At 30.7% G+C, this 24,134-nt stretch overlaps 1 protein-coding gene across 15 annotated transcripts in view; it reads left to right on the top strand.

Moving 5' to 3' along the window:
- Nucleotides 1-24,134, top strand: part of LOC145261200 (endothelin-converting enzyme homolog) — a 662,230-nt gene that overhangs the window by 233,108 nt on the left and 404,988 nt on the right. For all 15 annotated transcript variants that reach the window (XM_080119539.1, XM_080119540.1, XM_080119532.1 and 12 more), the window contains one exon: nt 21,511-21,757. In XM_080119539.1, the coding sequence (XP_079975665.1) occupies nt 21,511-21,757 (247 nt within the window). The remainder of the gene's footprint in view (nt 1-21,510; nt 21,758-24,134) is intronic.

The following is a 24,134-nucleotide window of genomic DNA, read 5'->3' as shown; positions in this document are numbered from 1 at the left end:
TTATATACTTCTTTAACCCCCTTATATATATATATATATATATATATATATATATATATATATATATATATATATGATGGACTCTCCTGTCGATTTCCTGCCACAACTAAGTTGTTCGGAAATCCACACAGATTTGTTTATAGTGGTGAAGGCTTTATGCAAAAACCAACCATGCTTTTTGGTTTGGTTGTTTTTGTTTTATGGCATATCAACCCTTTTCAGGTTATTTAATGCCGAATCCAGTGATTTTGAAGAACAATTTTTTTAATAGAATAGATTTTTTTTTTTCCAAGTCGGTTTCTATTTAACCCATAGTTGGGACCCTAACAGGTACTACCACTCCGAGTCAGAGTGGACCTGGGAGCAATGGCAATTAAAGGGTGGCTCCACACTCCTCAAAGTCCGCAAGCTGGGTCCTCACCATCGGATATAGTTTAAGGTCATATCCAGGATCATTCTTTTTGGTACAACTGCTAATATGGTGATCTCCTAAAGTAATGAGCAGGTCATTATGAATTTTGAAATACATATTCTAGCCACATGATTTATCTTGGTACATTTTTAAAAGTTTTTTTCCTTAGGGGGTCCATCCACCCTCAAAACACTTAAAATAAGTACAAACATTTCAGAATAGAAATGCTCTACCTCAAATTTTGAGTTCTATTAAGTAATCTATTTTTGAACAGATCAGTGCACATGTATCCTAAACTAATGAACTTATATTCTAGGCAACAACGTGGCATAAGATATTTTTTGTGAACTTTACCATTCTTCCTTGCCATGTTGTAAATTTGGAGAAAGTCTGTTTGTAAAGAGCCGCGCGTTGTGTCTAGCGGTTGTATTTTGAAATGTTTGAACTGTGTGTAGGCAACGCGAGAAGAACGTCAAAGAATGAGTTGTTTTAGAGAATAACGTCAAAGAATGAGAGTTGTTTTAATTTGAATAAAATAAAACACGCATCAAGTGCGCTTGAAAGCCAAATAGAACATAATATTAGGAAAATAAACAAATATTTTACTTGTTTGAAATTTATCATAAATATATTTCGGAGGTATCCTTCATCTGCAGCGACTCTTTGCAAACAGACTTCTTTCTCCAAATTTACAACATGGCAAGGAAGAAAAGAAAAAAAAAACACACTAAAGATGGAGGATACCTTTGAAATATATTTGTTATAAATTTCAAACAAGTAAAATATTTGTTTATTTTCCTAATATTACGTTGTATTAGGCTTTCAAGCGCACTTGATGCATATTTATATATATATATATATATATATATATATATATATATATATATATATATTTAAATAAGGGAGTAGTCACCAACAATGTGTATTTTTTAACATTATTTTATTATTCCGTGTCTTGGTTTTTCAATGAGAATTATGTTTGGATATTATTACAATGATCCAAACATAATTCCCAATGAAAAACCAAGACACGGAATAATAAAATAATGTTAAAAAATACACATTGTTGGTGACTACTCCCTTATCTAAATATACATCTTTCTTTCGTTGGAATTTATTAACCCATTTTATATATATATATATATATATATATATATATATATATATATATATATATATACTAGCTGGACGCCCGATGTTGTCCGTTCATACAATACGCTTAAACATATTTTAATTTATGCAGAGTGTATGTATCATAGACTCGATCCTCAATTGAATTATTATATATTAAGAGGAATAATTTGCCCGGTGGACTAATTCGTAAAAAAATGAATAATGATACAGTTCATCAAATTCTGTCTTTGTTTACAATGTGTTTGTTTACAATATCATGTCAGCTGATATTTGGGTTTGACAATGAATGCCCTGGAAACCCACTTCTGATTAATGTTTAGTTTTAAAATATGCAAACAAAGAAATTGAACACGGCTCAATCAATCTGTAGTCGAATGCTCTATCACTGAGCTATATTTTAAAATGTCAACAAATTTTTTTTTTTCTTAGAACAAGTTATTTGTTGAGATTTTATTATCTCCCTTTCCGGTGCAACCCAAAAAATTCCCTTTTATCTAGTGGACAATTGGAATCGGTAATCGTAAAAATAGTATTTTTTTTTGGGGGGGGGAATGGCATCATTAAAAAATACATTAGATTTACGATTCTTATATTTTTAAGTTGACCAGTTTGCTTGAAGTGGGATTAATGCTGTCAAAAATTTATAATAAAAACGTCATAGAACTTTTCGTAACATATTTAATATGATGTACAAGAATTTTATTAACTACTTTAAGGGTAATCTTTATTTATCTTAATGAGTTTTCTTATTCTGTCACATACATAGGCGCTGTCTGTCTGTTTCGAAACTTAGAGGCCCATGATTAGTTATCTGTTTGCGCTGTTGCAAAACTTTAGGGGCCGCGAGGTAACATTGTTTTCATTTGTGAGCGAAGTTTATGTATAAAACAGCCTAACTACGTGGTCACGTCCATGAAAAAGTTGATGAATACTTAACCCTTAGAGAAAAAAAGATTTTAGTGTTCTCATTGCGAATAAATCATGTTTTTTTTTTCCAACTGGTGACTAAAAAGGAAAAGGGGGCGCTTATCTTTTGGCAAGTTTTTTTTTTTTTTTTTTTTAATTTTTTTTTTTACCGACACTCTTCCATTAGGAAATGAATGAAAAATGTCTTGTCAACCTTTATATTTTTTAAAAAATAAAACAAAGTCAAATTATTTAAACAATAAAAGGTTTAATAGAACAATATATGTACTTTCTATTTTCTGAACGAAGGCTGTTTCAGGAAATATTTCTAAAACTAAAGTGAAACTGATCACGCGGTATCAGTTCGTAAAACTTTGACTGTCGGTCACGGTCGGCTTTTTTGAAGTATCTAAAAACAAAAGCGTTAGAACTACGTACTATGCTGACTGATGGTTCCACTTAAGATCTTTCGAAAACTACAAAAGAAAACAATTTTGCTATCTGTTAAATAAATGCGGTTAGTGAATTGAATTTTTTTTTCTTTTAGAAATTTACATTTCATTAAAATATTCTGCGAATGAAGCAATTAAACATTTCTTTTGGAACTTCTTTGCACAAAACAAATGTGAAAAATTTATTAAAAAAGGAAAAGTTTAACTTATAAAAATCATTTGAACCCTAGTCACTCAGAGCTGTTCAACTAAAGGACTGTAAGGTCTTGGTCGACGTTCACTAATGCCTGGTATCACAGTCGTGATGTGAGCATAGGTAGCAGTATCAGAATTTTTGTAGGAATTTTTGACACCCCTAACACGAAACTGCGAATACAATATAAAAATCTCGTAATTTCTCTGTTAAAAGTGGGTTATTTATTTTCTTTATGGATTATACTTCCAAAATAAACTATTACAGTTGTTTTAAAAGTAATAAAAATATTTTTATTTTTTTTTTAAAACAGTAATGAATTTTCCGAACTCAATATTTTTCAATTTTTAAACTCAATATTTTTAAATTTTTAAATTTTAAAAATCTATCAAAATTTTTCTATTGATTCTATTTTTACGATATTTTCAGGGTCAATGTGAAATTTTATGTTCTTTCCAATAAACCGAATATAATATTTTAGACAAACGTTTTTTTTAAATTCACGCCCCCCCATTTTCACGCCCCCCCCCATTTTGAAATGTCTATTAAAAAGTAAATAATTAATTTATGTTTAATAGGTTTATATATCACAAATTGAAGAGAAAAGGTCAATAAATAATATATTCAAATTTAAAACAAAAAAAAAAATCAGTTTTTTAGAAATTTACCTGTAAAGTCCGAAGTTTAAAACCTTATTTTATAAGAACACATTTTTTCTTTTTGTCTTTTTTTTTTTTTTTAATGAAACCTTGGTCCTTGCTCCTTTAATTGAAAAAAAAATTAGGGCTTGAATTACATTTTTCGAGGAGTTATAAGCTTAGAAAGATAGGGGGTCGAATAATTTACGCCTCTCATTTTGAAATGTCTATTAAAAAGTAAATAATTAATTTATGTTTAATAGGTTTATATATCACAAATTGAAGAGAAAAGGTCAATAAATAATATATTCAAATTTAAAACAAAAAAAAAAAATCAGTTTTTTAGAAATTTACCTGTAAAGTCCGAAGTTTAAAACCTTTTTAAAAAAAAAAAAACACATTGTTTTGTTTTGTTTTTTTTTTAAATAAAACCTTGGTCCTTACTCCTTTAATTGAAAAAAAAAATTAGGGCTTGAATTACATTTTTCGAGGAGTTATAAGCTTGGAAAGATGGGGTGGAATTATTCACTATTTTCACGAAATTTCTGACACTGCTAGAGCATAGGTAAATGTTTCCCAACCCCTAACAAAAATTAAAAATAAAAAGGTTGTCAGAAACAGCATTAAGGCAAAGGCGATTTTAAAAGTTCAATATATATGATTTTTCTTTAACAATAGAAATAAACAATTACCCAAAATTTACTTTTTATATAGAAATATAGAGGTAAATTAAGACACTAAATAAGAATAAACATTAAAGGACGATAAGTATATAATTATATAATAAAAATAAATGTAGAAATGAACCAATTTATTTAGATTTAAAAAATAACATTATTAAAAATTAAAAAAAAAAAAGTCAAATAGGAATAATTTGAGATGATGGAATATAAAAAGCTAAAAATGTAATCAAAGATTTATTTTTTTATTATTTTTTTCATTTAGAAATATGAATATTCTAGAAAGTCAAATAAAAATCAGTTAGCGATTGGAGCTGCAAAAAAAAAATGTTAAATTTTAAAGAGTTATCGAACATAAAAAGAAAATAAAACAAAAAAAAAATGAATATCAAAAGATAAACAAAACCTGTTATTCCCCTTGAAATTTTATGCATTGTATTTTTGTTGAATTAATAATGACTTATTTTTTCTTTATATTTTTTAATATATAAAATAACTCCTGGAATCGATTGTTATTAATTTCATGGTGCATGTTTAATTCATGGTTAAAATATTTTTTACTTTTATCTTCAATGAAAGAAATTTTACAAAAAAAAAAAAAAAAAAAATCAAATCGTTTTCAAAATTTCCTTACTTGTATTTCCACTTTTTCACTGTCCCACATTTTTTCGCTACACAAAAACTTTTGATTATATAACGATATTTCAAAACAATTCCACGGGAATCATACTTGGTATCGCAATCGTTAATCACCATTTTCCTGGAATTAGAATCGGAAAAAATTTAGGAATCCTCCCAACTATAAGTAAAACTCTTTGTAGGATCGGATGATCTCGATTTTTGATACTTATCGGATGAATTTCTGTACAAAACATACCTAGGAACACTGCCAGGCATATAAATTACATTTGTGTGAAATTTTCAAAATATAGGCTCAGCTGTTTCGGAACTTATAAGGAAGGAACTCGCGCACACAGTGACTTTTATATAATAGTAGAGATTTTATTTTTATGAAACTTAAATTATATGTATGACATATTCCGAGGGAGATGATGACATTGGTCCTAATTCTGTAAAAGCCTTACATCATTTGTAGACATTTATGCTGACGACACTACCATTTATGGTAGCACATTTAAGACAGTAAGCGACCAAGTTCTCTCCGATTCTCTCTCCTCTGATCTTGAGCACGTAGTACAATGGGGAAAGGAGTGGCTGGTTACTTTTAATGTATCTAAAATCAAGCTTCTCTCTTTACATCATCAACATTCTGATCCACATCTGGCATCAATTGAAATGAATGGCTCTCGTCTTCAGGAGTCCTCAAGTTTTGACAAGCTTCTTGGCTTGACCATTACTCCTGATCTTAAATGGAACACGTACATCAAATCTGTTGCCAAGGCCGCTGGAAAAATGGTGGGATCTTTCTATCAATCCAGTAGATATCTCACTGCTGATGCAATTCTCTATCTATATAAGAGCCAGGTATGTCCAAGGATGGAATACTGTTGCTACATCTGGACAGGAGCTGCTAGAAAGGACTTGTCCTGCCTTGATAGAGTTCAAAATAGACTTTGTAGCCTTGTAGGAGATGTTCTTTTCTCTTCCCTGCAACCTCTATCTCACAGAAGAGATGTTGCGAGTTTGTCTCTGATGTATCGTTACTTTCATGGAAAGTGTTCGACTGAGCTTAAGTCTATGGTCCTCCTTGCCAAACTTTCACAAGAAACACTCGTCTAGCTGAAAACACTATCAATAATTTCCCCCACTCTTTATCTGTGCCTAAACCTAAACTTAGATTCCATGAACAAAGCTTCTTTCTTAGAACTGCACGCCTGTGGAATTGTCTTCGTTTTCCTGCTTTCTGGCTGACTACAATATGGTTGTCTTCAAGTCTAACGTAAATAAGTTCTTGATGAGCCGTTCCATATAAGTTATCAAATTTACCGAATTTTCATTACTAATGATTACAATATTGTCCAATTTCTACTGTACACTCTTTAACCCTTATCCTTGAGTGGCCTCTTGGCCTTGATAATGTGGTGATTCTTGTGTAAAAAAAAAAAAAAAAGAAAAAAAAAAAAAAAGAAAAAAACCTTCCTAACTTAAAGGAGCGGAAACGTTAAAAACTTAAATTCATCCTATTTTGATTGGATTTATCATACTAGATGATCTACCCGGCGTTGCCCAGGATCTTCTTTCATTTTTGCCCCCCTCTTCATCTTTAAAATGTGCAACTCTTTTTTTTTTTTTTTTTTTTTTTTTTTCAATAATTTTGAAAGTTGAATAGGTAATCTTTTAGAATACATGCCCTTAAATGTAATATTGAGGTTGTCCAGAACCTCAAAATGAGTTTTGTTTTCAATGAAACAAAGTTGGGTTTTAACCCCTGTAGTCATATTGCTCTTAAAAACACGTTAAAAATATAAACTGCAAACATATTTTGAATTTTCGCAGTATGGAAATCTATTAAAATTAATATGTAGTCACTGGTACAGTTTTTGAACCAGTTAAAGTAAATAAACTATGTACCCCTTCAATAACAAAGATTTTTATACAATGTACAGAATTCAATTATTAAAGCAAATGCATTAATTATTACAATAGAAAAATGCGAGCATAAAAATTAATATGGTTAAGCTACAACATGGAAAAGTAAACGAGTAGTTATTCAAACTGGGGGGGGGAGGACAAGATATTCTAGTAAAAAACGTAAATTTATAACTTAAAATATTGCAGCATTAAGAATTGATTATATAATATTGAATTAAAAAAAATTTAATGCTGCAATATTTTAAGTTATAAATTTATATTTTTTACTAGAATATCTTGTCCTTTTCTTTTCCAGTTTTAACAACTAGTCCTTTACTTATTCATGTTTAAGCTTAACCATATTACTTTTCATGCTCACATTTTTCTATGGTAATCCATGAATTTTTCCAGGCTTCCAATAAATTCACTTGTTCTTTGTTTGATTTCAGTCTTATTTTTTTGCCCCCATAAACACAATGTACAGCACTCGTCCGCTTTCAATAAAAATCCCCCTCCCCAATTATCTCCCTTTAATGCTTTCAATCTGTTTCACTTGCTACTTTTTGAATTAGTAGCAACAGTAGTCACTGAAGCGACATGGTTGCTATGGAAACCAGTCATAAAAAGCGTCGCTCACCTCCTTACATATTTTTACGATTTTGAACACCGGAAAATTCATGAATTTTGTTTTATTGAATGAAAATTGAAAAATGTTTTTTTTTTTCACAGTATAACCGAGAAAGTGATTAATAAACTGTAATAATTGTTTGAAATTTGGTAAAAACATGATTGAGCGGTGAAGCTTTAAGTCAGTTTTAAATGACTAAAACTACCATTTAACCATATATTCAAACATGGTAGTGTTTGAATGATAAAAATGTCTACAATGAAAATTTCTATAACTTAGTGTTATTTTTCTGATATATATATATATATATATATATATATATACTTTTTTGTTTTTTTAAATAAGTATGATTGAAGTAAAATAAAGTTATTTAGACATGACTGAAAAGTCCATTTTGCTCTAAATGACTAAAATAGGATTTGAAATATTAAATATCATTGTCTATGATATTTATGTATTTTATCAAGAAAGAAAATTTCTATAACTTGATGTGCTATTTTTATTTTTATTTTTTTTTAAATAAGCATGATTAAAATAAAATTCTTGGTCCCCTGACAAAAGAGGGATTGGACCTAGTAATTCACTCCTGTTGATTGGTTTGCACTTTTCTCAATAACTACACCTTGGATTTTTTGAAATTTTGCATAAATATTAGTCACGTTGACAGTAAATTTTTGCCGAAATGGATTTTCCTGGATAACACTATGGGGTAAAATTGTCCTCAAATCGTTCATTTGTTTGCACCTTTCTCAATAACCACACTTTGTGCAAAATTTCAAAAAAATCCAAAGTGCGGTTATTGAGAATAAACGATTTGAGGACAATTTTACCCCATAGTTTTCCAGGAAAATCCGTTTTGGCAAAAATTTACTGTTACCATGACTAATGTTTGTGCAAAATTTTAAAAAATACAAACATTAGTCATGGTAATTTAATTATTGCGGGCTATTATTCTCATCTTCTATTAGTTGTTGTTTCACAACGTTTCGGCCAACTATTCCTCTGGTCTTCGTCAGATGGTAACCGCGAATCTCCTAACTGTATTCTCAGCAATCACTGCCATCCGTAGTTGTCTCACCACGTTTTGGCCAAGTAAGCCTCTGGCTGGCTTTGAGTAGGATTGAAACCGCTATCTTCAAACAATGCCAATCTGGAAGCGTAGAGATTCAACGTGTCTATCAACTGCACCACGGTCACCAAAGGGTGATCATGGTTGGATTTTTTGATCTTATAAATCCACATTTATTTATTATCTGATCTTCCATGGTCAGGTCCGTACCGATTGGTATATATATTTAAATAAATTAATATAAATAATACTCATCTCAATAATGAATTCCAATTAAAAAAATAATATATTAGTCATGGTGTGAGTAAATTTTTCCCTTGCGGAAGGGGAACCCGCATACTCGTTTTTTTTAGACATGACAGCAGAATTCATTTTTCTCTAAATAAATGACTAAAATAGGATTTGAAATATTGAACATTGTCTGATAGTTACTCAAGTCAAAGTCCAGTTTAACAACATTCAGCTATTGAACTTGGTATGTTGTCTAGCAGTTTTGAAATAAAAAAAATAGCTGTAGTTAATTTTAATCGTTTCTTTTTTGTCTATTATAACACATGCACACATTTGTGTTCCTCTTTAAATGCGACTTTCTGAACACTGTTTAATTACATTCATAAATCTTTTCTTTACTTTTTAAATAAATTTTCTGCTTTTAAACAGAAGTAAGCTTTATTCATGTCAGCTTTTGTAAATAATTAAAACTAAATTAACTTTTAAATAATATTTCTAAACACAATTAAAACAGTTCTATTGCTAAAAATGATTGATAACATTGAACTAATTAAAATAGGAATTCAATCCTGAGCAATGTCGGGTCTTCCTGCTAGTATTTGTTTATATATTTACGTAGATACAAGAGGAAAAGATATTGATAATAGAAAAATATATACTGATGCATGTAAATTTATTGATTATGTATCTAAGCTCCACCTGCATGTCGACCTTTTTTTCTTTTTTCTTTTTTTTTTTATCAAAAAGTCTCCAGTGAAAGAATTCTTATAAACTTTGATCTCCTTATGTGTGTGTGTGTGTGTGCATTGTATATCTTATATATCTATCAAAATACTTGGTCTATTTCAGAAACGCATCAATTTTAAATTCTAACGATTATGCTTCAAAGAGAACAAAAACTTCCATTCACATTACAAACGTACAAAACATTTTCAAATATTATACTTGTATTTTATTTCTTTAACTCGATCATCTTTTAAAGTCTTGAAATATAACCGAAACGTTGATGTATATATAATTTTCTTTTTCCTTTCCACAAACACTAGCAGGGAGATGCGGCGTTGCCTGGGAGTGAATGGTAATCAGCGAATGTTTCACAATCCCATATTTTTGTTGTCATTGAAATTTGTGAAATCGCCCATTTTTCAGTGAAATCAATTGATTGCCTGTTCTTGTTAGGGACCCATTGTGTTGCACCGGGAGGAAGCTTCACATGCCTCCCCACAGTGACTTAGTTCACACAAAATAGTAGTCTACATTGCACTGTAGAGAACCTACTGCTGATTTTATAAAATTATTTTTGTATATAATGGCTTCAATTAAAGTTTAAAGTGCAGAAATCAAGTATCATGCTTCAATTTGCTCTAAACAGAAACATCTTGAATGCGATCCTGTCATATTAAAAAAAAACCTACTGTTGATTTTATATGCCTGGCTTTTATGCTTGTGTGGTAATAAAACTTCTCAAATTCACTTGTGATGTTAGGCTGTATATAAGGTGTTAACGTTGGTCAAAATCGCCTGTTTCTCCTTTCATATTTTTTTTTTATTTACTGATACTTATCAAAGACATTCCTATACAAAACCTATCTAAGAACACTGCCAGATACATAAATAACATTGGTGTGAATTTCATTAATCGGTTCAGCCGTTTTGGAGTGTATAAGGAATGAACTTGCACACAAATTCCTTCTATGTAATAGTAGACACACACACACACACACACACACACACACACAATTTGTGTGCGAGTGCTCCTCGGCTAAAAGCAAAATTCTTTACATTTTTAATAACGAAAAGTCTAGACTAACCAAAAACAAAAGTATATAAATTATTACTCTTAATATGTAATATTTCGAACATTCCTCTGCCCTTTATCAGGAAAAACATTTAACAATTTTTATAAGCAACTGCATATCTGATATCGTTGATCCGTTTACATACTGATCTTATTGTATGTTCGTCTTCAATTATAAACGAGTTATTAACGATCGTTAGTGATCTTGCATAATTTCTTAAATCTGTTTTCCTAAAATCTAGTTCAGAATATTTTAATGATTTGGAATATCACTTTAACCCCCCACATTTTTTTTTTTTTTCAATATTAATTGTATTTTATATTATCACTCTCATCCCATTCTTAAGTATCTACCTTTTCTGTCACTGGTGATATTAAGATTGCTGTAAAAATTAATTGCTACTGAAACTTTCTCACTAACAATTTTCTTTTTTTTTTTTTTCTTTTTTCTTTTTTTTTTTTCTTTTTTTCTTTTGCATGATAGTCCCCACTTATGAAGGCCCAGAAGCCACTTGTGGATAAGGGTTATTGTGTGTACAGTAATCAATGGGATAATATCGTAGTAATCATTAGTAATGGAGATTTGATAAAGTGTCTTAAGGGGGCGGTTTATCAGGAATTTGTTTATATTGGACTTGAAGACATTCAAGTTGTAGTCAGGTGGGAAACAGGCAAACGGAAGAGTTCCATAGTCATGCAGTTCTAAGAAAGAAGCTTTGTTCATGGAATTTACGTTTTGATTTAGGCACAGATAAAGAATGGGGAAAATTATTGACAGTGGTTTCAGCTAGACGAGTGTTTTTCGTGAAAGATTGGCGAGAGGGACCAGGGATTGGAGCTCAAATGAACACTTGTCATAATCGAAGTTGAAATATTTTAAAAGTTCACGAAAAATTAATTTTCCTTTTTTTTGCTCTTTAAGCATTTTTTTGCTATTGGCTTTTGTTTATCTGAAAAAGGCATTGGAATCCAGAAACAGCTTGCGGATCTTTTTTTTTTTTTTCTTTAGCACATAAAAAAAACAAAATAAATAAACTTAAGTACATTTTACGGATTCATTTCGTTCACAGGTAACATTCAATGTTTATGTCAAAATTTGATACTTCCATGAACTTCTCAGAAAACCAGAAAGTTCTCAAAGAAAAATGCATAATGATAATTTGTAAAATTCTGGAAGAAACAAAATAACTTGTTGAGCCGTACATAAGACAAGTTTGCCATCCAATATAATATGGAAGTTATTTTGGTTCTTCTTGAATTTTATATATTACATCCTTATGCATTTTTCTCTTTGAAAACTTTCTGGTTTTTCTGATGAGTCCATGGAAGAAATAGCCAATATTAACACACAATTATTAATTGCTGCCCATGAATGAATCCAAAGTTTTTTTTTTTTTTTTTTTTTTTTTTTTTAAATTTTTTTTTTTACTATTATTTTGGAAAAAAAAATGACTGGAAAGATGAATAATGGACTTTGGAATCTAGCAAAAATGTTATTTATATTTAGATATTGTCAGTTGTTTTATCTTAATAGTTCTGATTTAAAAATAGTAGAAAATATTTGGAGAAGTGTACATTTTCATACACGCACATATACTAGCAAGCTGCTCGGCGTTGCCTGGTCATAAAATATACTTAACTATATTTTAATTACTGCAAATTTCGTTGGGGCCAATTTTCTATTATCTTGTACCTAATCTATAAAATAGTGATTTCAAAAGTTAAAAATAGAATGACTTGGGTGCCATCAGCTAGAATAAAAACCAAAATGCATAGCTCACCAGAATGATTTCTTACCATTTGAACTATGTCCATGTTTAAAAACTTAGCAAATGATATTAAGATAAAAATGCATATTTGCTCATGTATAGAAGTAACATGTTTAGTTGATTTATGTCTGATAATTTTTTTTTTTTTTTTTTCAATTTTAACCTCTTACTTTACTGGTTAAAAAACAAATCTAATTTGTTTCACAGGTCCAAATCCATTATGTCAAGTTTCAAGTCTGAAGACAAAAATTGAGAGAATAGCTTGGTAGAGACCGTTCTACACACAGACAAGGTCACTATATATATATATACTAGACATATCCTATTTTTGAATTGAAAGATTCATAAATCAACGTAATTCTTAAGACGTTCTTGCATAACTAAAAATCTATCTATCTATAAAAGTGAGCGTGTCTGTGTACATTTCCCTACGCAATAACTCTGTCAATTTTTAGTCTAGACTCCAAATTTGATATACAGGGTACTGAGATTTGGGAAAATCTTTGATCGGTTTTCGGCCAGAAATTTGTCTGTTAAGGGGCCAAAGTTCGACGATTTTGAGAACTCTACCAAACTCCTCCAACAATTTTGGATCTAAACACTTGAAATTTTAGATATAGGTTCCTTGGACATGGATCTAACTTAATAACTTGATTTAAGCCCAAAACAATAAATTTTCAGGGGTCATAATAGGGGTCAAAGTTTTAAAAAATTGACGTTTTTTTTTTTTTTTTTTTTTTTTTTTTTGCTCAACATACACCTCCAAACACTTGGGCAACGCCGGGCTGAAATGCTAGTACTTCTATATCATTCTTATTATATAAAAGTATTATTTAGAATTCTTGTAAAGACTTTGTTTTACAATCTAATTTGCACGAGTGTTGGTGTCTACAGATCCTGAAAAAGAATCACTTTCTCTCTAAATGTTCAAGAAATATTACAGAGCGGTTGCATGAACATGCTGAAGGAGGGTGAGAAATACATAGTTGAGATTGTTGATATGTTACTTTAATTTATTGAATTTATTTAGAACAGTTAAAACACTATTTGTTCAAACATAACTCAATTCCATAACTAAGATACATTTTAGCACGTATTCTGTGTAATTAAAGCATATTGGAAAACAATCTATATGAAACAAATGGTCGTAGCGAGATTTTATATATATTTATAAATTTTATTATTTTGCTTATCTACTTGAAACCTGGAAAGAGCTTCCAATATATATATATATATATATATATAATGAACACAAAAATATCGTAGATCTATAGGCTGAGAATATTATTTGGTTTTTAATCCCAACTATAAATTATAATAAAATTAATGTATTTTTGCCCCTCCCCCTTCCATTTATCGAAGAGGGACCCATGTTTCAGTGGCGTCTGGACGATTATCAGATAACCATCCATTATTTTATTAAATAGATTGTGCACAGTAAAAAAAATTTTTTTTTTTGCAAATATTCCCATTGCGTCCCCAGTATGGGTGACCCTGGTTCGCATCCCTCTGGGACTTTAGAGCTACAAAAAAATTTTTTTTTAAATTTAAAAAAAAAAATGCCTTTTTGGAGCTTTTTTTTTTTTTTTTTTTTTAATTTTCATATTACTCAAAAACTTGATATGTATGTCTATATAAAGGGTTTCCATAGTGCTGAATTCAAATATACATGTCTTAAGGCGTGAAACTGCACCGTTTGTCCATTTTCACTGGGGTTCAGTGTTTCCAGGAGCTGAAAAGGGGTCACAAATGCCCCAATATTGCAAAAAATTACATTTTTTTTTTAACCCATAACTTTTGCCCCATCCATTAGGTTTTTCTGAAACTTGGCAAAAATGTGAAGGCAACGTTGGCCCTTCACATTTCTACATTCATCATTTCTTCACTATTTTTTGTGGCATCATCTCGCATGCAGCACCAGAGGGGAACCATGCACACGCAGCTTGTTCTTATTACATTCTTTATAATTTATATTTTACTGTCAGAATACAGAAAATGATTAGAATTGAAGAATCATAAGTTTAACCCAAAATATTCTATATATTATATTTTTTTCTCAATCTCACCTTTTCTTTGAAATCACCGGGCTGATCTGGCTGAAATTTTGTATGGACATTTGTTATAAGGTGTATCAGACTAAATATTATGGTATCTGTTTGATGCACATATTTAAAGCAAAAATGAGCACAAATGTAACCATATATAACCGTCAATTTGGCATAAAGCACTCATAAAACTAAGTCAATGGTCTATGACATTTGCTAGTTTTTAACAGGCTAAAAAAAATATTTTTTTAATATTAATTTACTATGAATCTATGCATAAAACTTGTATGTAGCATATAACTTGCTTATACATATATAAAAAATACTATTTATAAATCTATTTAATTATAGATCCATATATGTATCAATCTATGTATCAACATATAAGTGATCTGGCAAGGCCCCAGGGGAGACAGCCAAGCAAAAAAAAAAAAAAGAAAAAACTTAAGCAAAATTCATTCCAAAGCAACTAAAGCTGACCTACCAGGACATATATATATATATATATATATATATATATATATATATATATATATATATATATGGTGCCCACAAAGTCTGACTATATAATGTAGCCAGACTTTGTGGACACTCTGTGTGTGTATGTATATATATATATATATATACACACACACACATACACACAAATTTGGGCATATTTTATTGGTTTGAAAATGTAGGTACTTTTTTACAAATTATCATGAAATTTTAAATATAGAATAGTATTATAATCCTCAAAAAAGCTGCAAATTTTCATGTAGTTTAGTTCCATAGAACCAGATATGAGCATTTCAATATTCAATTTGGGTACCTGTATGTATGTATGTATATATATATATATATATATATATATATATATAACCCTTTTGCAATTTTATAAGTTCCAAATCTCAGCGACTATTGATCAGAATTTAACAAATGAAGGCTTGTTAGAAAGTTAATAACCTGAATTGTGTAGTGGGCTATGTGACATTTGCCCTTAAGGTTGTGCATTAAAGGGATCCTCCATCATTCAGAGCCTATTTTTGGCACTTTTTTACAGCCATAAAATGTTTCAATCAGTCATTTGTTTTCCTAGTTTTGCATATGAATTACAAAATATCTGATATTTCCCAAAACCTTTGGCCTTGATGGAGGGGAGACTAAGACTTGCGTCTATGGTTTCAAATGATTTGAAATAACAGCAAGAGGAGATTTCATTCCAATATTTCTCATATGTTATATCTCCCCTCTTTGGTTTTCATACATAAAGTAAATTTCACAGTGTATAAAGATTATTTAATACTGGAGATATTCATAATTGTACCCTATTTCCAAAATAGGAGAGATATAACATAAGAAATATATGGAATCAAGTCTCCCCTTGCTATTATTTCAGATCATTTAAAACCATAGCAAGTTTTAGCCTCTCCTCCATCAAGGCCAGAGGTTTTTAGGAAATATCAGATATTCTATAATTTATTGGAGCATAAAGCAGGCTTAAAGCGGGGAAAGTATATATTTGTGAACTGTGCACAATTGAGTAGAATTGTTTGTTTTTATCAACTAAATTATACGTTATTCTATAGTAAGATTCAAGGGTGCATAGGTTACTTTTGTTAACCTTTTAACCGTAATAGACAATTTCAATTTGAATGGAATATTTTCTCATAATTCTATAACACATTTAGCTCGTGATATTAGGTTATTAGAATCTACATAAATCCTTATTCTGAATGAGGTTATTTGGTTTCGAAACTCCTTTTTAAAACTACATCGGTGGATTCTATGTATATCCTTGTTACGAGGGAGCATTTCTATAAAATAATTAAAAAAAAATCAATAAAACAGTTTAAAATGTGTGCCCTAATGATCAAATCTGAAAGGTTTTTAATTCACGAGATAGTGTAAAGGCCCGAGTATAATAATAGAAAGTTTAGAAGGATTAGATGTTTTAGAACTATCTAGAAGACCCCAATACAATTATCTAGAATTGGTTAAGATGCCATACAAATAAATGTGGAGAGGGAAACAGATCAGTTATTAGCTTGTACCCGTTAAGATAACTTCGGCTTCTGATTCATGGATAAGTCCAGCCGAAAGATTCCAAAGCACAAAAAGAAAAATACATCCCTTCAACCAACGGAAAGTTGCAGAAAATACCCTCTGAACTAGTGGTAAATATTATTTTGAAATATTTTCATTGACCAAACTTTTAAAGGAACAACAAAAAGAGCTTCAAAACGATACCAATCTTGTGAAAATCCATCACCACTGTCGAAAGTTTTTGATACATGCATGCATACATACAAGTGAGATTTATATTATGGATGTTTAAAGTTAAACATCTTTTTGTCCTAAAGGACATTTCTTCATGTGTACAATTGTTTTAGGTTTCTAATTTATTCTTTTGATTTATTTTAGTATTATTAGAACTAATGGTTGAAGCTAAGTTGAATTATACTGACTTTAGTGGTTTTATTAATTAAAAAAAAAACACTCGTCTAGTAAAAGTCACTATCAATAAATTCTCTCTATCTGTACGTAAATCTAAACATGGATTCCATCAACAAAGCTTCTTCCCTAGAACTGCCCGTCTGTAGAACCCTGTTCTGCTGGTTTGCTTTCCAGCTGATTACAATGTTGTCTTGTCTAATGTAAACAAGTTCTTATTGAACCATTCTCATAAATCTGATTATACCAGATTTCCACTACAAATGATTGCAACACTACTGTCGCAATGATTACAATACACATTAACCCTTATTCTCGAGTAGTCTCTGGGCCTGGACATCTGATAATCCCTTTGTTTAAAAAAAAAAATCTTATCTCCTGTTATCTTGAAGGAAATTAGTTACAAATTTTTCAATAAAATTTTTTTTTGTTTGTTTTTAACTTTTATTTAAATATTTTTTTTCAGGTCACCTTAATTCCTTTCAGTTTTTTTATTTTTTATTTTTAACACAATATTTAAGATCATAGATTTTTCTCCCAATTCCATTCAAAGATAAAATGACGTCCTTTTATGTATCCTATATCAATGTCTTCTTTACTGACAATTCTGGACACAATCTTTGGACTTCTGAAAAATCTAAATCTATATTTGGTTATTCCTATGTAGACAAAATAATCCAATTTTTTTTTTTTTTTTTTTTTTTTTTGAAAAATGAAAAGTGGTTATTGGAATTTAGCTTTCCATTGTTTATATAGTGCCCCACCTCAATGTATACACCCTTTTGAATCATAACTAGTCCAACTTACTGATTTTGACTTGCTAGCAAGATTGCTAGAAGAGTAAGTATACATAATTTTAAATGCTTTTAAGTTTACTGTTGCCATTTTTGAATATCTTTTGATAAATGTAAAGACTACTTGATTCAACAATGTTCATAAATTACCCTAACCTTAACCCAAAATCTGGTATAAATTCAATTTCGAATTAATTTATGAACATGGTAGAGGAAATGTCACAAGACTTTCGGAGATCCAATCTATCTTGATATGAAAGGTGAATTGAGCAGAACAAGTTGATATTTATCTATAAAGTAGTAGCGTTCATGTGTGTGTGTGTCTCTGTGTGTACAAATCTCTTACAGCCCACACCACTGGACCGATCATGACCGAACCTAGTATGATGGTCCCTCACCTAGGGATGATGTACACCATTTTCCAAGCTAAAGGTCAAGGTCATAGTCTATGTATATATACTCTCTTACAGCCCACACCACTGAACCGATCATGACCAAACCTGACATGATGAAGGTCTCTGGCCTAGGGATTGTGCACAGCATTTTTAAAGGTTAAGGCCATATTTGGCGCAGCTCTTACAACATCCACTTACTGCAAGGGTGCCCGTGAAGTGGGTACCTGAGCGTACAGCAAAGTCGTGCATGAAGCGCGGGTATATTTTTGCTCATAGTACCTTTTGGCCGGGATCAAAGTGTAGTATCTGTTTTGCAGATGCTACACTTAAGTTGATTTGTCCCAGTCAATGGAAGGGAAACCCTCTATACTGGGACAATTACTATTTTCTGCACCCAACCCGAGTGCTCCTTTTTTAGGGGAGCTGGTTTAACCCCACTTTAAAAAAACGGCTTTGTGCCTAATTTGCTTTGGTGGGGAAGCAAATAAATACAGTTAAGAAAGTACTTGGTAAATTTCAGTTGTAAATTATGTTCTTTGAGAGGTTCAAGCCGTGGTGTGTGTAACACTCAATTTATAATTGCAAATTACTTAGGACTTTTATCTGCTACTCGATAGAAGAATGGAAGCATGTTTAAAATTTTGTGCAGATTCCCAGAGTTCAAGATATACCTGAAGATCATAGTTTACATGGGCCAAAACATGAAAATAAAGATGAGCTCTGTAGTAATAGATAGTTACTGGCTGTATGTGTGTGTGTATATATATATATATATATATATATATAGTTGTATCGATTGATTTCCTAGGTGTAAATTCAATGAAACTCACATGATTATTAAAGAGTGCTCAATGTAAGATAGAGCTGGTATATAGTCTGTTTATTATACAAACATTGGTTATACATGTGCATACATGTTTCAGTAGAATTCCAATACAAGAATAACACATCATCAGACCAAAAAAAGAATCGATTCTTTTTTGGTCTGATGATGTTATTCTTGAATTGGGATTCCACTGAAACATGTATGCACATGTATAACCAATGTTTGTATAATAAACAGACTATACACCCAAACCCAATCCTGTGTTGTACAAGTACTTTCTCCCATTGTAAAATATACTTTAATATAATTTAATTCATGGAGATGTCATTTGATTACGGAACCAATTCTCTATTGAATATTATACTGATTTCAAAAGTTTTAAGAAAGACGATTTGGGGTTCCGTCAGTTAGAATCAAAACCAAAACATATAGCACTCCAGCCACGTTCTCCACCATTTAAGCTATCGGCAGATAAGAAAGATTTAAAATTAAACTATTTCAAGTTATGAATGAATTTGTGCATACGCAAAAGTAATAGACATGTTAGCAAGTTAAAATGAACATTTTTGTATTTCAACTTGCTGACGTATTTCTGTATGCGTTATTCATCCATCCAAACAAAGATTTTTACTTTTTATAAACTATTCTTGGTGTATGATTATTATTTCCTGTTAATTTCAGTGTCTTATGACAAGTAGTTTAAGAGTTTATCAATTAAATATTTACACACACACACACACACGTACATCTACTGTTTTATTTATATAGATCAAGGGTCTACAATTCTTTCGAATGAAGGGCTATATTGTGGACTTTTTAGAGCTATGCGGGCTAGAATTTATTAAAAAAAAAAAAAAAAAAAAAAAAAAAGAAACTTGACGTATTTTATGTTTTGCTCATTATCTTTTTTTTTTTTTTTTTTTTTTTAGTGAAACTGTTTCTCCAAAACCTTGTTCTTTTAATCATTTTCTGAACCCCCCCCCCCAAAAAAAAACTCACACTATTTTCACACGTTTCCATTCTTTACATTTTTTTAATATGTCTTACGTTTTCCATAAGAGCTCTGCATGTTAGATTAAAGACTTTGGCGGGCCGGTTCTGGCCAGAGGGAGGGGGGGGACGTAGCTTGAAGACCTGATATAGATGAACACAGCTGGCCTGGATAATTGTAAAATTTTATTGAATTACTTATTGGCACTGTTGGTTAATTACACTAATTGGATAAAATTGTTTAAAAATCCAAAGGCAAAATTAAAGCATTGCTTGAACGTCAATTGCCACACGCACACAGATATGTTGTCTAACAATACAGATTATACCAGCAGAAATTTATTTCATTTACTTCTAGTTTGAGTCTCAAGGATTTCTTACTAACTTGGATCCATCCTATAATTTAAGGAAAGTAGAAAGTGGATATTGCGTTTACTTTTGGCAGCTGTGTAACTCTCGCTTCCCTTATTTTGTCCTTTAGTCCTCACATTCAAGGAGTGATGTCGCTGACAAAGAGGGGAAAATTACTGTTTTCCAAGTCAGAATCTGTTCCACCACTAACACTTACCATTGGCAAGTTTTTGATCTTGAAGTTTTTGTTTTTTTTAAGCTCTTAACATCATGGCTTCATGCCTTGTCTGGAGCAATATTCATAAAAATTAGAAAAATTTATGCTGAATTTACAGTGCTAAAATCTATCCTTTCAGTTTTTTTTTTTTTTTTATTTCTCAACCTGATTTACTATTGTTGGTATTAATGAATATTTAATTTTAAGCTCCAAGTAAAACTTAAATCTATAGATCCTCCTCCCTCGTCTCACAAGTGTACTTTTACATTTGCAAAAAAGTGTATGCATTTATTATTGGAGTTTTTATGCTAATCTAAAAATACTTGAAATAATTGTGCAACTAAACTATAATGGTGAAATTCGAAATTTTTAATATTGAATTTTAAGGCAACATAATGGTCTCTACTTAATTGCTATATTACAGTAATGAATATATCCAAAAATTGCGAAAAAAAAAAATAAGGTATGATAAAATTAAAACATTTTTTAACAAAAATTAACAAAAATAAAATGTTTGACTGAAAAAAAAAAAAACACTGGAGAGTTCCAAAGAGCATAACATAAATAGCATAACATTTGCTATTTTTTTTTTTTTTTTTTTTTTAAACAAATTGTTTTGCTTTGTTTAGCATAACTAAGTTACTTCCCTTATGTCAACCCTTCCCAAAGGTTTTTTATGATAAAGATTGAAATTTAAAAAAAAAAAAATAATGCAGTAATATTTAAGTACTTCTGACATGCCAATTAAGTAGATATCATTGCTATTAGTTGAAACTGACAGTCAGTAGATACTGTTGTTTTTGTCTTTTCTTTAATTGATTTATTTATCTTTATGAAAAATTGGGAATATAGAAAAAAAAATAATTGGTAATTGATAGAAATCAGGAGGGGGAGGGGTATTAAAATTCTCCCATCACTGTAGTTTCCTCTAAAAAATAAAAGAAAAAATAAGTTAAATTTATATTTTAAAAATTAAATTAATTTTGATGTTTTTTTTTTTTTTTTTTTTTTTTTCAGATGTCAGGTCAAAGGTACAAGCGGACCAACTTTGACGATGACGACGTGTCAAATGGAGGTACACCAACAATTGACTTCAATCCAAGCGTTGTTTTATTTAAAGGCGGACTTACGTCATGGCAACGGAAGACCGTCTTAGAACGGGTACTCATTACATTCTCTTTAATCTTGAGCATCATCGTTGTTGTCTTGGTCGTCATGTTGTTGGTGAAAGAAGCAAAAGTTAACGAAATGAAAAACCTACCAGGTAAATGTCCCTACATATATATATGTGTGTGTGATCGACGTTTTGTCTTTATTTCAAGACTTCTCTGGATGAAATAAACACATAACTCTGTTTGTTCCTTTTTGTTTCTCTATTTATCTGATTTTTTTTTCGAGGGCAAACGTTAGGGTGGTGTTTTGTATTTGTAGTGAAACCATAATGCGGCCCTTCCTTTTGTGTATGGGATATCGGTGGAGGATGCAATGTCTTTTAGCAATGGAAGGAGAAGGAATTGGTAGAGAAAAAAATTGGTGGGAAGAGAAATATATACACTCATGAGCAAAAAAGAATGGGCCCAGAGTGAAAGAAGGAAGAAATCAATTTTTCAATATTTTTCCATGAATTTTTGTTAATTTTAACTGAAAATTTCTATTTTGCAGATCATTATTATTATAGCATATAATAAGTGGAAAAATTAATCCTAAAAATGGTAAGACCGCATCTTGGCGAGTATATAAAAAACGAATTGCAGGATTAAAGCAGTCCAAAATGACTTACAAGCAGATTTTTGATATTTTAAGAAAAGAAAAAGTGAAAACATCTCTTTCTGTAGTGAAGCGAATTGGTCAAAGGTTTGAAGTCGAATGCTTGGTAAAAGAGAAATCTGGATCTGGTCGCTCTAGAGCATTCACTTTGAAGGACGACCACAGGCATAAATTAAGTTTTGAAGGATTGAAAGAAAACTTATGTTGACCATAGCAAAGAGTTCAAAATGGGCTGGAAATTCTCTTTCTAGATATACAATATCTAGACAAATCAAAGAAATGGGATTTTCTTTTAAAAGGTGTGCAAAGAAGTCCTTTTTATCAAAGAAGGACATCAATAATAGAAAGAGATTTTTCTTGTGTTATGGCAAGAAAGATACAGACTGGTTTAGGAATGTTTTCTGGTCAGATGAATCAAGATTTTGTCTTGTTAGTGATGCTTCCGATGCTCCCAAATGGTGCAATGAAGAACTGGAGAAATATTTTCGCCAAGTTACATAAAAACGACATTTAAACACGGAAATGGAGAATAATGGTATGGGGAACTTTTACTGCAGCAGCAGTTGGGGAACTTATTAGATTTTTTTTTTGCTCACGGGTGTATATGTGTGCAATTATTAGTTTTATACCTACCGACACTGTTTCATGCTTATGCAATCATCAGTGTAGGATGACAATTCTTGGCGGTCAGGAGATTCAGTCACAAAACCCTTTTTTGACTCCATTTGTTAAGTCTTTATCTCTTGGCCATCGAACAATTGCCACGAGAATGAAGGAAATTAAGAACAAGTAAATGCTCAATTCGGACGCAGAATTAAACCATCAATAATGTTTGAACAGCTGAAATCATACTTCCAGACTGTGCCCATCCTTAAGTATTCTTAAAGGGGCTTGGTAAGCATTGTGGTCCTGGTTAGGGGTCACAATATTAAGGTGAAAGTCCTGGTGTTCACTACAAGTTGTTAAACAGCGTGTATGTTCTTTCCTCGCCGGCAGACAAATTCATATTATGAATAATAATTATAAATAAACTAGCAAGACCTGTGGGAATTCCACAGGGGACTCCTTCATATATAATATATTGATTTTGGCATTCTGTAGATGTTCAGCGTAAATGGAGACGCTCTGATATTATTGTAGCAGTTTTTGTTAAAACTGCAAAAGTATTTATCTAAGCTAGCATGAATGCCCAGTAAAGACCAGTCGTAAAGTACGCTTAAATATGATATTTTAATTCTTGCAGATTTCGTATATATTATCATAGAGTTAATGTTCTATCGATTTTTGTGTTATAAAGTTGCGATTTACAAAATTAATAAAAATATATCCATATGACTTGGGTGCATCAACTTGAATAAAAACCGAAATAAAAACTTATGAAGAATACTTGATAAAATTATTTATATAAAAAAAATAAAAAACAAATAGATGATTTGAGTGCCATCAGCTATAGTTGAAACCGAAGCCGAAACTTATGAAGAATTCTGGGTAAAATTATTTATGACAAGAAATAGAACATAACAAATAAACGACCTGGATGTAAGCGTGACAGAAAAAAGAACACACATGCTATCATATTAAAATATAGATAATTATTCTTTTATACTTAGGCACTATAGTTTCATGCTTATGCAATCCTCAGTGTAGGATGACAATTTCTGCTAGTCAGGAGATTAGTTATGTGCGTGTGTAGAAAAAAAAAGATGAAATGGGAAATAAATGATCAAATATAAGAACTTGCAACACATGAACTTGAAGATGGAGGTTACATCGACTGAAACGTCGTAGATATAACATTCAAACTTATTCCAAATACGATAAATAATCCCAAACTTGTGGAATTAATTAATAACAAAAACAGAACACTCACCTCA

This window comes from Euprymna scolopes, chromosome 37 (genome assembly GCF_053919585.1).
Source record: "Euprymna scolopes isolate OS-2025 chromosome 37, ASM5391958v1, whole genome shotgun sequence".
In the NCBI taxonomy this organism is placed as follows: domain Eukaryota; kingdom Metazoa; phylum Mollusca; class Cephalopoda; order Sepiida; family Sepiolidae; genus Euprymna; species Euprymna scolopes.
This window is presented reverse-complemented; position numbering and strand designations above follow the sequence as displayed.